The following is a 14,986-nucleotide window of genomic DNA, read 5'->3' as shown; positions in this document are numbered from 1 at the left end:
CAGGCATGAAGAAGGGCCAGAGAGCAGCAGTGTGGAACAAGCGGCTCTGTGTCTGCGGGAGCTCGTGCGAGCTGGAAGCCGGTAGCCATCGGGGATGAGGGGGAGAGGAGCTTTCGGTGAGGCTTTGAATGTACTTGATTTTTAATGATGTCCGTGTTTTAGTGCATGAAGTGGCTGCGAGGGTTTTCGCGACAGTGGTGGATAAAAGAAAGTGTAGCCAAAGCTGTCCTGGAACTCAAGATCCACCTGCCTCTGCCTCATTCAGCAAGTTCTACCCACTTGCACCACCAGAGCCGGCGGGAGTTGATGCTCTTCTGAGAATACTTATCGGTCACGTACAGTGACGTCACTGGTCAACTTCCTGACAGGATTCTGCTCTGAAAACCGCGCACCACGTCCACAGGACGCCCTGGCCGCCGTGTCTACACGCCCTTCGCCTTTCCCACGCACACTCCCGGCCTGACGCCAGCCGCCCCGGCTCCAGGGAACCGCCAGGACGCGAGCCCCGAAGGCTCCTCCCGCCACGCGCCAGTGCGCAGCCGTGTGGACGGGGCCTGCGTGTCTGCAGGAGCCGGTGCGAGCTGGGTGCCGGTAGCCAAAGGAGGTGAGGGAGAGAGGAGTTCGGGTGAGGCTTTGTGGGCCGTGGATTGTGGTGCGTGTGGGTATTTCAGTGCCTGAGGTGGTTCCCAGTGTTTTCCTGGCCGTGGCGGGAATAAAAACTGTGTGTCCCAGGCTGGCCTCGAACTCCAGATCCTCCTGCCTGTGCGTCCTTCAGGAATCCGCACCAGCGCACAACCGTGAACAGACGACTGTCCCCTTCGTCCTCACCTAGGTAGCATTCATTCCAGAGGACGTCAGCCCTCCCCGCCCGGGGAAAGAGTCTGGATTTCAGCTGAGGTAGGAGGACGCTGGTTTTGCTACCGGTCTACACAGGAGTCAGGGGAAAGCGGAGGATTTGATAATTTCAAGGAGCGCTTGGCTGAGCTGTTTTTAAAATTACATTCATTTATTTATGCGTTTTTGTGTAAGAGTAATTTCATTCTATTTTATAATGATATAATTCAAACTATTAAGCAGCTATGAAAACTGGCTCCGAAAACATGACCTTCTCTCTGATTTCAGGTCAGTCTATGTGACTGATTTAAAAATCCACAACTCCAGAGAAAACAGGGAAAGGCCATCCTTCATACAAATAGAGGCGAGTTCAGGTTTTGGTCAATCGTTTGCTTAATTCTCTGCGAATGTTACTAAGCAGCTTTGAAATTTTACTCTCTTTTTTTTTGCCTCAAAGTACTTAATAAGGTTTAATGTGCATTCTTGAATTAAAAATGATGAAAATAAATATTTTTGCAAAAGAAAACTCCCACCCAACCAACTCTCCCAAATCCCTGTGGCTCTGTTTCTTCCTGCTTGTTCATCTCTGAGCTGACCTCTGACACTTCAACAAGCCTCAGACACTGAATGATTTCCCATCTGTCTTCATCCTCCTACCGCAGACACCCTGACAGTCTCCTGTTACTCAAGGAATCTTTTCACACATTTTCATCAGCCCACATCTGCGACTCTGACGCCCTGTCAGCCCCGTCTCTCCAAGCTATTTGGTAGCTGCAACTACAAAACCATATTTTCAAAGGGAAGACGTCAGCCACAGGAGAAGAAAACCTGCTGTCCTGGGTTAAAAATGTTTGCTTTATCTAAGCATCCCTCTATTCAGAGCGTGTTCATTCTCTCTCTCTCTCTCTCTCTCTCTCTCTCTCTCTCTCTCTCTCTCTCTCTCTCTCTCTCTCTCTCTCTCTCTCATGCCACCATGCCCTGAGCTCTCTCTTTCATCAATGCCAAGTTCCTCTCTTTGGGAACCAGCTTCATTTATCTCACTCTGCTGAAATTTTTCCAGGGCCAAGATGTCCCCACAGTTTCACCTTCCTTCTCATCAGCATCTTCATTGGTGGCATATATGGTCATCAAGAAAGTTCCCCCTGGTGCCTTAATTTCTTACTTGGGCTACCTCCTGCTCATCTCTGCTTAGCTGCTTGCTCTTAACAGTTTCAGGCTCTTTCCAAAACATCACTGTTGTTAACTATTGATTTATAGTGCCGCTTTTCTATGAAAGGTTTTCTAAGTAAAATGTTTCCTAAGAATTTTTACAAAATGAACTATTCTTTGAGGGCTCTACATTGAAAATTATTAATATCAAGTATTAAAACTCCATATTCCTGGCAAACAGGAATTAAGAATTCGTTTCGATCATGATAATATATACTTTGGTTTAAGTAATTCAACTTGAAATTGAGTGATTAGAGTATATACATTTCTACTTTTAAAGAACTTTTATTTTCTTTTTATAAAGCAAATTCAATGATCTTACTCCTTCATTTTCATGGACAATCTGGCAAATTTTTAGAAAAGGGGATGTTAAAAAGATCTATCTCTTTTTAAGCTTAATTTCCCCCAAGTGTGGAAAGAAGAAATGCTGAGCAAACTAGAAGGAAAAGGGCTGTGGAGTAGCAGGCAGGCCTAAGCCTTGTCTCAGTTTGCCTTCTTGTCACTTAAATGGAAACCTTTCAAGGAAAAAGAAGTTGGTCTCTGCCAGTTTTTGGAGCTGAGAAGCCTAGCACTGAGGTGGAACACTAGCCCAGGGTCTGCTGGTACATGCAGTCAGGTGGAGGAATCACATGACCAGAGCTCAGTTTACCCAAGGTTTTGTAGGTGCCATTCAAACCAAATTCATTAACCATGAGATTCTGGTGTCAGTCAAAGGCAAAGGCTTTAATCAATGTACTATAGCCCAATATGATGGCTTGGAGTAGGTAGAGAGGATAGATCAGGACTTTGCAAGCAGTTTTCTGAAGCTGTCTGAAGATGGCCTCAGGCACAGAGATAAGCAAAGGTCACATAGATCCCACGTTAGAATCTGGTGCCCTTCAGCTGCCTGGGTTTCTTTCCACAGAACACCTCTCTTAGAATGGCACGTCTAAGAGAGTAAAGAATCTGTAACGGTGCTTTTAGAGTACCTGCTTTGTGCCACCAACTGCACAGCAGAGACAGACTGAGCACAGAGATCTGCTGTGGATGGTAAAATAATGGAGATGTGATTCCCAGTCAGGAATCTTTGCACATGGTATCACGTTTTGGTTCCTTCTGACAGATCCAGCGGCTGTCTGAACCACAGCTCTCAGAAAGCACTTTGTCCTTTGAGATGGCGGCACAGCTGCCTGCTTTAGCTTCACCGGTGACTTTTAGTCTGAGGAGGAAGAAAACAGCTGCTCTTAGTTATCCTGAATTGGCCATCTTCTCCTCTAGACTTCTAAGAACTGTAAAATCCACAGTTCTTAAGCAGGGTACTCAGAGTAACAACTTGCATCGACATTAAAGATGGAGGCTTATCTGAACACATCTCCTCTATATTTTTCAATTATACTTTCAACTAGAAAAGAGTTCGTTCAGAAAAAAAGTATTCATATGATAAAAAAAAAGTTTAGAAACAGGATTGAATCTCATTAGACTGACTGCTAAGATCTCATGTAAGGAAAAGAGCTGCCTCACTTTCCTGAGCTCCCATTTCCTGAGTGTATAGGCAATAACCAGCCAGTGCTTGGGGAAGGCGTTCATAAGTACAGTGACAGTTAAACACGGTGGGTGTTCAGTGACTATGCATAACATACAGACTGCGCTCACAGGATCTACAGAGAAAAGCAGCTAAAGCCATGTGATAATCATGACCCTTTATTCCTGTGGGCATTTGATTTAATACTCATACATGGCTCAGGTGTGAACTAGAATCTGAACAACACAGGAAAAATTAGAGTTAACTGTAGGAAGAGATGAGTTCAGATTGCACCGATTCATTGTAAACAGAAGGTGATGTACAACAGTGGCTGGGGCTTTCTCACAGCTGCTCTTTCTTCCTTTTGTCATTTCTTCATGGAGCCCTTTGGGCCTGAGAGGCAAGTCTGCTCTCACCCAACTTCCTGAATGCTAGCAGTCACACCATAGACTTCCCTCCACTGTAAATGGCCTTTGTCTTATTTCTTCATGCTTCAGGACTTTCTTCAAGTTTAAGATAATTTCCTTACACCAATCTGTACAAAATGCCTTTAAGGTTTCCCAGGCCATCTCCTATCAGGCCTTTGGAGATCGCTAACATTATTTTATCAATTCACCAAATAATCATGCATTTGGTTACATTTTCCTTATCTAAAAACCAGGGTAAGAGAGTTAAAACAAAAGCAGGGCTTGACTGATGCTCTTTCTACCATAGTTCAGAAGCCTCCAGGCTTACCTGATCACTGCCACGTGATCATTTTATACTCATGGTAAAATGACAGATGGACTGAGCTGAACCCATACACTTCAAATATCTTACAGTTTTACTATCACCGTGAATCACAATAATGTAAACATGATACATCATAGCCTAATTAAGTAATAGACACTGGAAAGTGCTGTGCAGGTTTCTGGGTGAGTAGAGTTATCAGTATACAACTTAGCTGTGGATCCCACAAGCTACAACAACCCACTTATATGCTGGTACAATAGTGACAGGACGATTGCGGAAGTAACCAACCACTTTCTGATTGAATTTGAGGCTCACTTTGCAGGATGGCCTCTGCCTCAGCTCCTGTCTCCAGATTCCTGCCCTGCTTGAGTTCCTGTCCTGAATTCCTTCAGTGATGAGAAGAGACATGGAAGCATAGCCAAATAAATAAACTCTTTCCTCTCTAACTTGCCTTTGGTCATAGCAACAGTGACCCTAAATAGCACACTCTGAAAGCATCAGAAAAATCATGATAGATTTATGAAACAAGATGTGTATATTTTTGTTTTTGTAAATATATTCTAATCCATAACATTTGTTTTAAAATAATTCCCACTTTAAAGTCTTACTTTTTGAAAAAAAATTCAAAATATGTTCTTGTACACTGTCAACATTTGCTCTCTAGGTTAACAATGTGTTTAACAATCTCTAAACTTAATACATTATTATATTTCATATAATATATCTATATGTTTCAGTATTTTAAATTTCAATCATTTTTATTCTAAATGACTAAAAGGAATGTTTTAAGTATTGACTTGTGCAATTTGCATAAATTTGCTCAAGATTTGTGTCTTGAGTAAACACTTTGCTATGACACCATTGCTATCATAAAACATGACCAAAAGCAATATGGGAAGAAAAGGATTTATTTCACTTAGAGTTCCAAAACGTCCTTCACTGAGGTAAGTCAAAACAGGCACTCAAGCAGGTCAGAAAGCAGGAGGCAGGGACCATGAAGGAGCAGAGAGGAGACAGACATTGGCAGTTTATAAGGTACGAGGGGAAACCCTGTGTTCAAATGAGGTGTTTAAGTTTAATTGGGCATGCGTAAGCCAAAGGGGTCTTTTGATTGTTGGACTTCATTACTTTGATAACTGAACCTTGGTAGTCAGTCTCAGGGGAGGAAGTGGCCAAATAAGGGAAAAGACCTTGGTGGCTAGATTTGGAACAGTTTTTAGCAAGGCAGAGGGAATGAGGAAAAAGGCCAAGGCCTGCTGGCACCATGTTTGCCATGTTCAGCCTGGCTAGACCCCCTCCCCCCTCCCAGATTACTCTAGCTTTTATCAAGCTGACATAAAACTCACCAGTACAATTAATAAAAAATGGTACTCAACGTAATAGCTTCTTTTTAAGAAACTTAGAAGCAATGTAATTTCTTCTTCTTTACAGAAATGTCTTCTTCTGTACAGAAATTTGATCGAATCCTGCCTGCTTTTGCTTATGAAAAACGTAACCATGCTGCCGTCATGACACGGCCCAAGAATGGAGTCGAGTGAGAAGCCCGAGTGCTTGAGGTGCTTGTGTGACACTCCAAGAAAACAGGACAAGAGTCCTGTGACTTGGGGCTGGAGAGATGGCTCAGAGTTTAAGAGAACTGGCTGTACTTTTCAAGATCCTGAGTTCAATTCCAGCAATTCGCAGCAACCACAAGGTGGCTCATCACCATCTAGAAAAAATGAGATCTAGTGGCCTCTTCTGGCATGTGGGTACACATGCAGGTCAAATGCTATATAAATCATAAATGAATAAAATATTAAAAACAAAACAAAACCGAGTCTTGTTTCTTTAAAACATAAAATGTTCTTGGATGTGTTTTTGTGCTCTGCTAGGTGCAGCAGAAAAAAAAGTGACTTTTCCAGACTGCTTATTATTACTGATTGATAATCTTTAAATTGTTTTTTGTGTGCCTCTCTGGAAAACTGTATTTGCCATGCTCAGCTTGCCTTTGTTATTGTATTCAGCTTGAGCTTTCTTAACCCTCAATATAAATTGTCTGCTGCTCTGAATAAAGTAGGCTGTAGGTCCTCCTGCCTCTGGAGTGGTGATGCATTGCTCCTTGTTATGCCAGTAATTATGAATTCTGCTAAAATATATAACTTAAGTATGAAGCATCAGTTCTCCTACTGCAATCTCCCATGCAGTCTCCCACAGTAAGAAAATGAAACACCGAAGAGCAAATAGCTCTTGACTTCTTTGTGATCTACACACACTTATGGCTTAGATGCCAAGTATGCCCTAACTGGGCACATACTGAGCCCTCAGTGTCCAGCTGCTGATACTACCACATGGGTGACTGGACAATGAGGACATTAATTCTGTCAATGGATTAACCAACTGATGAGTTCCCAGCTGAATGATGTGACCCTCACAGGAAGGCGCCATGCCTTTGAAAGGCCTATCTGGCCTGTGTCTCCTTTCTTCTCTGCTCCTGTGTTCTACAGGTGAGCAGCTTTGCTTGTCTCTGCCCTTCCACTGAGGTTCTGCGTTGCCACAGGAATCACAGCAATGGAGCAACAGACCAAAGGCTGAGACGTCTTCACTTAAAAATAAGAACTGCTGGATGTTGAGAGATGAGAACCCACAGAAAGGGGGAGAATAAAAATCATTCATAGAAAAGTATGTTGTTCTCCTCCCCCCCCCACCCCCCGGGAGAAGTTGAGGATATGATTATTGTACAAAAGCAGTTTGCTACTATTTGTCCTAGTATGGTTTATGAATTATGTTTCTCTGGATGCTATGGATACTTCAGATATATATATATATGAAATGTGTTCTTTTTTTCTTTAGGTCAACTGAAAAAAAATTTCATTAAAAATTTTTTATGCATTGTAAAAAAATAAATAAATAAAAGATACCAAATCATCTTTCCATTCTTGTTTGTCTCAGATATTTTACTACCCTGACAAAAAGCTGATTATACACAATTTTATCATATCCTCTCAAACAACTGTTAATATGTGGGTATTTTCTCTCAGATGTCAGAACTCCACACTGATTTTACTTTATTTTTCTTTCATGCTCTGCCAGTTGGGACCTGACAAATTGATCTGAAGACACCCTGTGCTATATTTTCACCAAAAATTAAAATGTGTTGCTCAATATATTCCATGTAAAACTCCACTGCAGGCATGAACATACACATTAGCTTTTATAAGGCTGTTATCTTCTCATATGTGAAGAATTTCAACCACCCTGGGAATCATATTTTCGGGCTATTCTCAACATCTTTAATCTTAGCTATCAGTGTTAGAACCCAATAGCCCTGATAACCTGAGATGTTTTGGGGTAACCTACTCCCACACATTGTGTATCAACTGGCTATGAACGTGTGCCCCTGTAGTTTCAACAGATGCTGGTGGGGTCTATGGTTTTGTCCTCTATACCCCACAAGGTCTGCTTTCTACTATGTAAATGTTAGTTGCTTCCTCACCTGCACAAAATGTTGGTTCTCTGGGATTATCATTCTAAAAACCAAGCTGCTGGAGGGTTGGGGAAGGGGTCACTTAGACCTCAATCTGGCCAAGAGATACTGAAAGATAGACAGGTGTGGTCCTGTTGCTGATTGGTTCAGGTGAGTAAGCTGTGGAACCTCTCCCACTAGACTAATAGGTGGTTTTGGTATCAGAAAGGAAAGGGATTTGGATGAAAAAGTAGCTGGTTCCAGGGGATCAGATACCCTCACAGAGACACACATGCAGTTAAAACACCAATTGACATTAAAAGAAAAAAATAAATAAAAGAGCTGGAGGCTGGTGCTGGGGGAAGAATGGGAGCAGATCAGGAGGCATGGTGGCAGGGGAGTCCTCTTGAGTAGGTGGTTAGCTGCCTCCAGCAAAAAGGCTAACAGGCTTGTACTATTCAGGTGTCTCCATGTCCTTATTATTAAGCCCCAAGCAGCAGCCCCCTAAAACCTCCGCAGTAGAAATGAATATTCGAGTTAGCATCTCTATACTCACACATCAGAGCTTAAAGCAGAGTTGTTTATCCACTTCCAGGTCTTGTCAGGCAATTCATATCTTAGTCCAATCCAAAATATAAAGTCTTTTGTCTGGTTCTGTAGGAATCTCTACAACCAAAACAGAGTAGGCCTTAACCCTGAGACTGTGTCTGAGTGGATCCATCACCAGCCTCCTGAAGCCTAGTTCAAGGTCACCTGTCTCTGACCTGAGTGCCCAGGTAATTCTTCCTTCTTTGTGAAATCTGTGCCCATATTTATGATCCTAGGACACTCCCCTTCCATACACAGTGATTGGCTCCATGTCTTAATTCTCTCAGACTATGAGCTTCCTTAATGGACCCACATCCTTTGCGTGGAAGATGTGTAAGTCTAGACGGTGGTGTCACTTCAAGAATGTCTCTATTTTGTTGAACAACTTACCAGCTCTTCTTGGTCTTGAACAAGCAGCAAAGTGGCTCCTTTCTGATCACAGTCATCCATACCTTCCTTCCAAGTGTTGGGAACTTGAGAAAAATGTATGCATTTATGTTTGTATGGAATCCAGTCTTTTGGGCAATTTAACTTAGCTGGACTCTCTGGAGTGAGAAGGAGACACGGAATATTTCTACCTACTCTTACTGCACCACAGCCAGCTGCACACAGTAGTTGTTTTACTAACACACACTTTTAGTAACATGTGCAGGAACGAGAGTACTGTAATGACATATCAAAAATATACATAACATATAATATATATAAATACATATTCACTTTTGGTTCTATTAATTAACTTTAGGCAAAGTTAACTACTTGGTCCATTTGCTAAAAGAAATATCCCATTTGAGCATTTTCTTAAGTTAATGATCAAGAGTGGTAGCACCTTGAGGCAGTACTGCCAAGTGGTTAAGACCTCAGGCTTCAAGGTCACACAGTTTCAAAGATGTTCCCAGCATTACCAACTACCCATCACAAGACCCTCCACAAGTTCCTATGCAGCAGTTTCCTGTAACATAGGACTACAGTGATACACTGTCTTCATGGATGGCTGTTGTAAGCCTTGGCTGATGTAACAGCCCAGTAAATAGCAAATTCAGCTAATATTCTTGAGAAATTCAAGCCACAAAATTACCTGTTGTGTTACGTATGTTCTCTTGAATACACACACAGTGTTTTTCTATTGATGGTTTTTGTATTAGGACTCGAACTAGGAAATAAGAAAACACACAGAGAATTTAGTGCTGAAGTGAATGTTGTGACAGGTGTTTTATTTCTCACTCCAGGCAAGTGAAGTTATTTCCACAAACCTGAATATCTGGCTTGAAGAAATAATATTAGCAAAATGAATTGAGAACATGTTTAGAGACAGAATATAGGAACAAAGAAGAAAAACTCAGAACATATGGATTCACACCACTGTTAAATCACATCTTATCAAACTGCCTTACAGAAGCTCTTAACTTACCCACACTCAGGTCTGAATGAGTATTATTACATCCCTTTCAAGAAACACAGCTTACTGCCATTGAAGTTTAACAACCATTTAATAAAATAAGCTTCTGAGCCTTTTAGTTATCTTTGTTTTTATTTTTGTTGTCACAATTATGACTTTTTTTTTAGGTACTGAGTATATGTGGTGAGTGTGTTTGCAGTTGGGGGGACATTTGGAATCAGCTCAGAACACATCAAGACAACAAATCCTCAGCACAAAGAAGATTTATTACCCTGGGATGAAGAGGGACTGTGTGTGCCTCTGGATCAGGCAAAGACAGCAGCAAGTGTGTTTTTGCAGGAGTGGGTTTTTAAGGAGAAAAAGGGGAAGTCTGTGCTAGGGTGAGTTGGTAAGTCCTGATTGTACTAACTTTAGCTAGTGTAGCCAAATAGTGAATTTGGATTACTGGACCTTGATGTTTTGATAGTTGGACCTTGGTGTTCAGCCTCAGGAATAAGCTAGGCATAAGAAAGTGGCTAAAAGAAGGGACTGGAACTTAGAGGCCAGCTTGAGAAGCATAATATAATTGTTTAGCAAAGGAGAGGAATGGGGAAAGGGCAAAACCTGCTGGCCGCCATCTCTGCCATGCTCTGATGTTTTAGAGAGCCCCTGGTGACACTCAAAGGAATTTGGAAGCATGAAATGAATGTGAAGTTTCTGCCCTGGACATGGATACTGTCCTGTAAGCATTCATGTCATTGACTTTCCCCAGGTTAAAGGGGCCAAGTCATCTGAAGAGGCAGTGATATTTGTGATGGAAAGAGAGGAAGAATTCTAAAGCCAAAGCTTTTGCCTTACTTACCTAAGATGCTCATCCCAATCAGGGTCAAGAGAAGAAGGATCAGCCCGGCACAGCTGAGTTTCAGAGCCAGCCTGTGTGAACGTGGGCACTGGCAGGAGTCTGTGAAGTGAGAAACCTTGTTACTCATTTAGGTCAGTTGAGTATATCTAGAATACTAGTTGAAGGTAGTTTAGATTAACACAGACAATTGGATTCAAGTAGACGGTCGACTGCAGGTAAGATCCCTAAAGCAGAATTCTATAAAATCAATTCTCTGTTAGTTTCAACTGTTTGCTTTGGTATAGTAGGACTGAAAAGTAATGAGTACGCAGGTATAATGCACGAAGGAATAGAGGCACCCTGTTGGTTGAGGTTGAGTTCTCACCTAGTCAGTACAGCCATTGTGAGCTCTGAATTAAAGGCAGGATGCCCTCCCCCTCGGTGGGTCTCCTGCTCTCTGACTGACTTCATCTGGAGAATGTCTTTAGACACAGACTCCCCTAACCACACCCAACATTTGATATATGTCTTCTGACAGCTCCCTGCTAGGTTCCCCTCCCAGTGGGAATATGACAATTAGGTGCTGTGTTTCCATTCATATGACAAGAGCTTGCTCTATGATGCAAGTCAAGCATCCTTGAAGTGCCTAGTTCCAACCAATTATATACACCTATTCTGGAGCTCCCCACCCACTCACCAAGCAGATTATAGCCTTTGTTTTCTGTAATTAAAGTTGAATTGGCCATCAGGTGTTCCAGGGGTTTGAGACCCCTGTACTGAGGAAGGCACCCCTGTACTGAGGTTTACTTCTCTACCTGACTTCCTGGGCTGTTGGGAGACAGCCTCCAGGAAGGAGGAAACCAACAGTGTTGAAAGCTAGACAGGGCTGTACAAAAAATAAATCACATGTCTTAGTGCAGGAAGGGAGTCAAAGTATCTTTAAGTTGGATCTCTTCTTAAACAATAGACATTTTTCATGTTTAGTTTTTCAATAATTGTGACTTTCAGTGCCAATGACATATGATTCTATTCCTGAAAATTAGGTCTGCTTCAGTGCTGTTTACAATGATCTTCTCCACCTTGGATCTAAGTTATGTCATCCAAGGAGAATGTAAACTGGTACAACCACTCTGGAAAGCAATCTGGTGCTTTCTCAGACAACTAGGAATGGTGCTTCCTCAGGACCCAGCCATACCACTCCTAGTCATATACACAAAAGAGTCTCAAGTACACAATAAGGACATTTGCTCAACCATGTTTGTAGCAGCCTCATTTGTAATAGCCAGAAGGTGGAAACAGCCCAGCTGCCCCTCAGTGGAGGAATGAATGCACAAATTATGGTATATCTACACAATTGAATATTACTCAGCAATAAAAAACAAGGAAATCATGAAATTTGCAGGTAAATGGTGGGTTCTGGAACATATCATCCTGAGTGAGCTATCCCAGAAGCAGAAAGACGCACACGGTATATACTCACTCATATAGACATAATATAAGATAAACCTAGTAAAATCTGTACACCTAAAGAAACTAATCAAAAGGAAGAACTCGTGCTAAAATGCCCAATTCCTATGCAGAGAGGCAAAGAGGATGGACATCAGAAGAAGACAAAAAGAGGGAACAAGTCAGGAGCCTGACACAGAGGACCTCTGAAAGGCTCTGCCCTGCAGACTATCAATGCAGATACTGAGACTTATGGGCAACCTTTGGGCAAAGTGCAGGGAATCTTAGAAAAGAAGTGGGAAACAGTAAAATCTGGAGAGGACAGGAACTCCACAAGAATAACAGAACCAAAAAAATATGAGCACAGGGGTCTTTCCTGAGATTGATACTCCAACCAAGAACTAAGCATGGAGATAACCTAAGACCCCTGCACAGATGTAGCCCATGGCAGTTCAGTGTCCAAGTGGGTTCCATTGTAATAGGAACAGGGACTGTCTCTGACATGAACTGATTGGCCTGCTCTTTAATTATCTCCCCCTGAGGGGGAAGCAACATGACCAGGCCACAGAAGAAGACAATGCAACCACTCCTGAAGAGACCTAATTGACTAGAAACAGAAGGAAGGAAAAGAAGTCCTCCCCTTTCAGTGGACTTGGGGAGGGGCATGCATGCAGAGGGTAGAGGAAGGGAGGGATTGGGATGAAAGTAGGGAGGGAACTACAAGGGGGATACAAAGTCAATAAAGTATAATTAATAAAGAATTTTTTTTTTAAAAAAAGACATTTTTCCTAAATAAAAAAAAATCTGTTAATTTAACAGTTTCTGACAAGCAGCCTTAAAGAGTTGTGGTTCACATTCTTGACACAATACAGAAAGATTACATTTAAAACTTTGCAGAATTATATAAGGAAGCTCAGTTGTGTCACAGAAACTCATACTATACCATGACCACTTTACACATACTTTCTACCCCTGTATCTGTCTATTTTCATCCATCCCTAAATCATGGTATCCTTTATAATTGCTTCATATCAGTCTTCCACATTTCTGGCAGACAGGGGGTCAGTTGCACCAGTGCTCAGTGCTAGGATGCTGTGGAGCTGAGCCATGGTATTTGTGTTCTGTAGAGAAGTTTGGACCAGGCAAGAAGTTTGCTTTACAGGAAGGCTTCCTGCTAGAAGCACCCCTTTCCTTGTAGATATAAAATATCCTCTCTTCAGGGTCTTGTGACTAAAGCTAAAAAGAGTGGCTGCCCTAATTTCACACTGACTGATTGATTAAAAATGGAATGTGTGAGCATTTTTCTCCCAGGTTGTAGTCATCTATACTCTTCAGTGCTGACAGACAGCTGGTCATCTTCAAAGCAACAGCTTAAAGCTGTAGGAAAAAAAAATCATAATTTTGCAGGATATTCTAACACCTAAAGGAGAAATAAAAAATACTGACCTGGGGGACGAGATGGAGGTGATGCACGCTGAGCCCCTGGAGTCCTGGGTGCCTTTAAATTTAAGTAGACCGTTGCTGTGTCCATTGCAGAGGAGAGATGAGACACTGAACTTGTGAGCAGGGGCACAGTCCAAGTCCTATGATGTGAAATGAAAAAAAGGAAGTCCTCTGCCAATGGCCTGCTGGGTTCACACCTACCACTCTTGTCTCTGTGGGTGTCTTCATAGTTATTGGCTTGGTGTCTGTCCAGCTCACACAGCTTACACACTATTGTCTTTTCTTGTTCTTTATTCTTCTCTCATACAGTACATCCTCACTGCAGTCTTTCCTCCAGCCTCCCTCCCCCAAACTCCCCTTTCCCTGAGACATACTGCTCCTTTGTTTCCCTTCAGAAAAGTGAAGCCCTCCTGGGATATCAGCCAAATACAGGATAACAAGATGCAATAGGACTAGGTGTAAACTGTCATATCAAGGTTTGACAAGGCAACCCAGGAGGAGGAAAAGAGTCCCATGAACAGGCAAAAGACTCAGGGACACCCCGACTCTAACTGTTAGGAGCCCCACAAAAACCAAAGCTATACATTCACAGCATGTATGCAGAGGGCCTAGCACAGACCCATGCAGGCTTCATGATTGCTGCTTCAGTCTCCAAGAAACCCTATGAGTCCTGCTCAGCTGATTCTGTGTTCTGTGTTGTCCTGGTGTCCTCTGGCTCCCACAATCCTTCCTCCACTCCTTCCATGGAGTTCCTTGAGCTCTGCCTGATGTTTGGCTGTGGGTCTGCTCCCATCACAGGTTATCATCTTAAAGTCAGAAGGAATAACTTGGTGTTTCCTTTTCTTAACTAAAGAGAGGGGCTTTTGTTCTGATTTCTGTAACCATCAGTTCTGAGTTGTTCTCTCAGGGTTGTTGTTATGTACAATGATGAAAATCCCAACCATTCTATTTTACCACTGAGGACTCAGGAGTCAGATGCTGGGGTGAAAACCCACCAGCTCAAAGAGACAGAGAAAGTAACCAGACCTTCCTTCTCAGCTCAGGTGTAGATGGAAAAACCCCAATGTTCTAATTAGTTCAACTAACAGCCCAGGAGGAAAAGGTCAAAAAACCCAAGGCCGAAGGCTTGCTAGTTCAAAGCCCAAAAAGCCAAGGTGCCAAGGAGATGAAGCTTTTTCTTTTTCTTCTTCTTCTTCTTCTTCTTCTTCTTCTTCTTCTTCTTCTTCTTCTTCTTCTTCTTCTTCTTCTTCTTCTTCTTCTTCCTCTTCTTCTTCTTCTTCCTCTTCTTCTTCTTCTTCTTCTTCTTCTTCTTCTTCTTCTTCTTCTTCTTCTTCTTCTTCTTCTTCTTCTTCTTCCTCTTCTTCTTCTTCCTCTTCTTCTTCTTCTTCTTCTTCTTCTTCTTCTTCTTCTTCTTCTTCTTCTTCTTCTTCTTCTTCTTCTTCTTCTTCTTCTTCTTCTCTACCATGTCTTAAACACGTCTCAACTCAAAGTCCATCCTACTCTTTAATCACTGTCAGCTGGTTTCATGTTCCACCTCTTGACCTAGGGTTAACTTTATTAGATCCAACATAC

At 42.3% G+C, this 14,986-nt stretch overlaps 1 protein-coding gene and 1 long non-coding RNA gene across 3 annotated transcripts; one reads left to right on the top strand and one right to left on the bottom strand.

The window, feature by feature from the left end:
• Positions 1–150: 150 nt before the first annotated feature.
• LOC132654303 (uncharacterized) lies at positions 151–7,125 on the top strand. Its single transcript, XR_009591981.1, has 3 exons — positions 151–604; positions 733–897; positions 5,708–7,125. It is a non-coding gene; the product is annotated as an uncharacterized LOC132654303 (long non-coding RNA).
• Positions 2,266–13,543, bottom strand: LOC110542422 (killer cell lectin-like receptor subfamily B member 1A). Of its 2 annotated transcripts, none has more exons than XM_060384260.1 (6): positions 13,418–13,543; positions 10,547–10,645; positions 9,385–9,459; positions 8,697–8,851; positions 8,275–8,384; positions 2,266–3,241 (listed from the first exon to the last, which is right to left on the bottom strand). In XM_060384260.1, the coding sequence occupies exons 1-6, from the start codon at positions 13,500–13,502 to the stop codon at positions 3,100–3,102; spliced, it is 666 nt and encodes a 221-aa protein (XP_060240243.1). In that variant the 5' UTR covers positions 13,503–13,543; the 3' UTR covers positions 2,266–3,099. The 2 variants fall into 2 exon arrangements, with proteins under 2 accessions (XP_060240243.1, XP_060240244.1); XM_060384261.1 differs by having other exon boundaries at positions 8,697–8,779.
• Between the last annotated feature and the right edge of the window lie 1,443 nt (positions 13,544–14,986).

This window comes from Meriones unguiculatus, chromosome 5, assembly GCF_030254825.1.
Source record: "Meriones unguiculatus strain TT.TT164.6M chromosome 5, Bangor_MerUng_6.1, whole genome shotgun sequence".
Classification (NCBI taxonomy): Eukaryota; Metazoa; Chordata; class Mammalia; order Rodentia; family Muridae; genus Meriones; species Meriones unguiculatus.
This window is presented reverse-complemented; position numbering and strand designations above follow the sequence as displayed.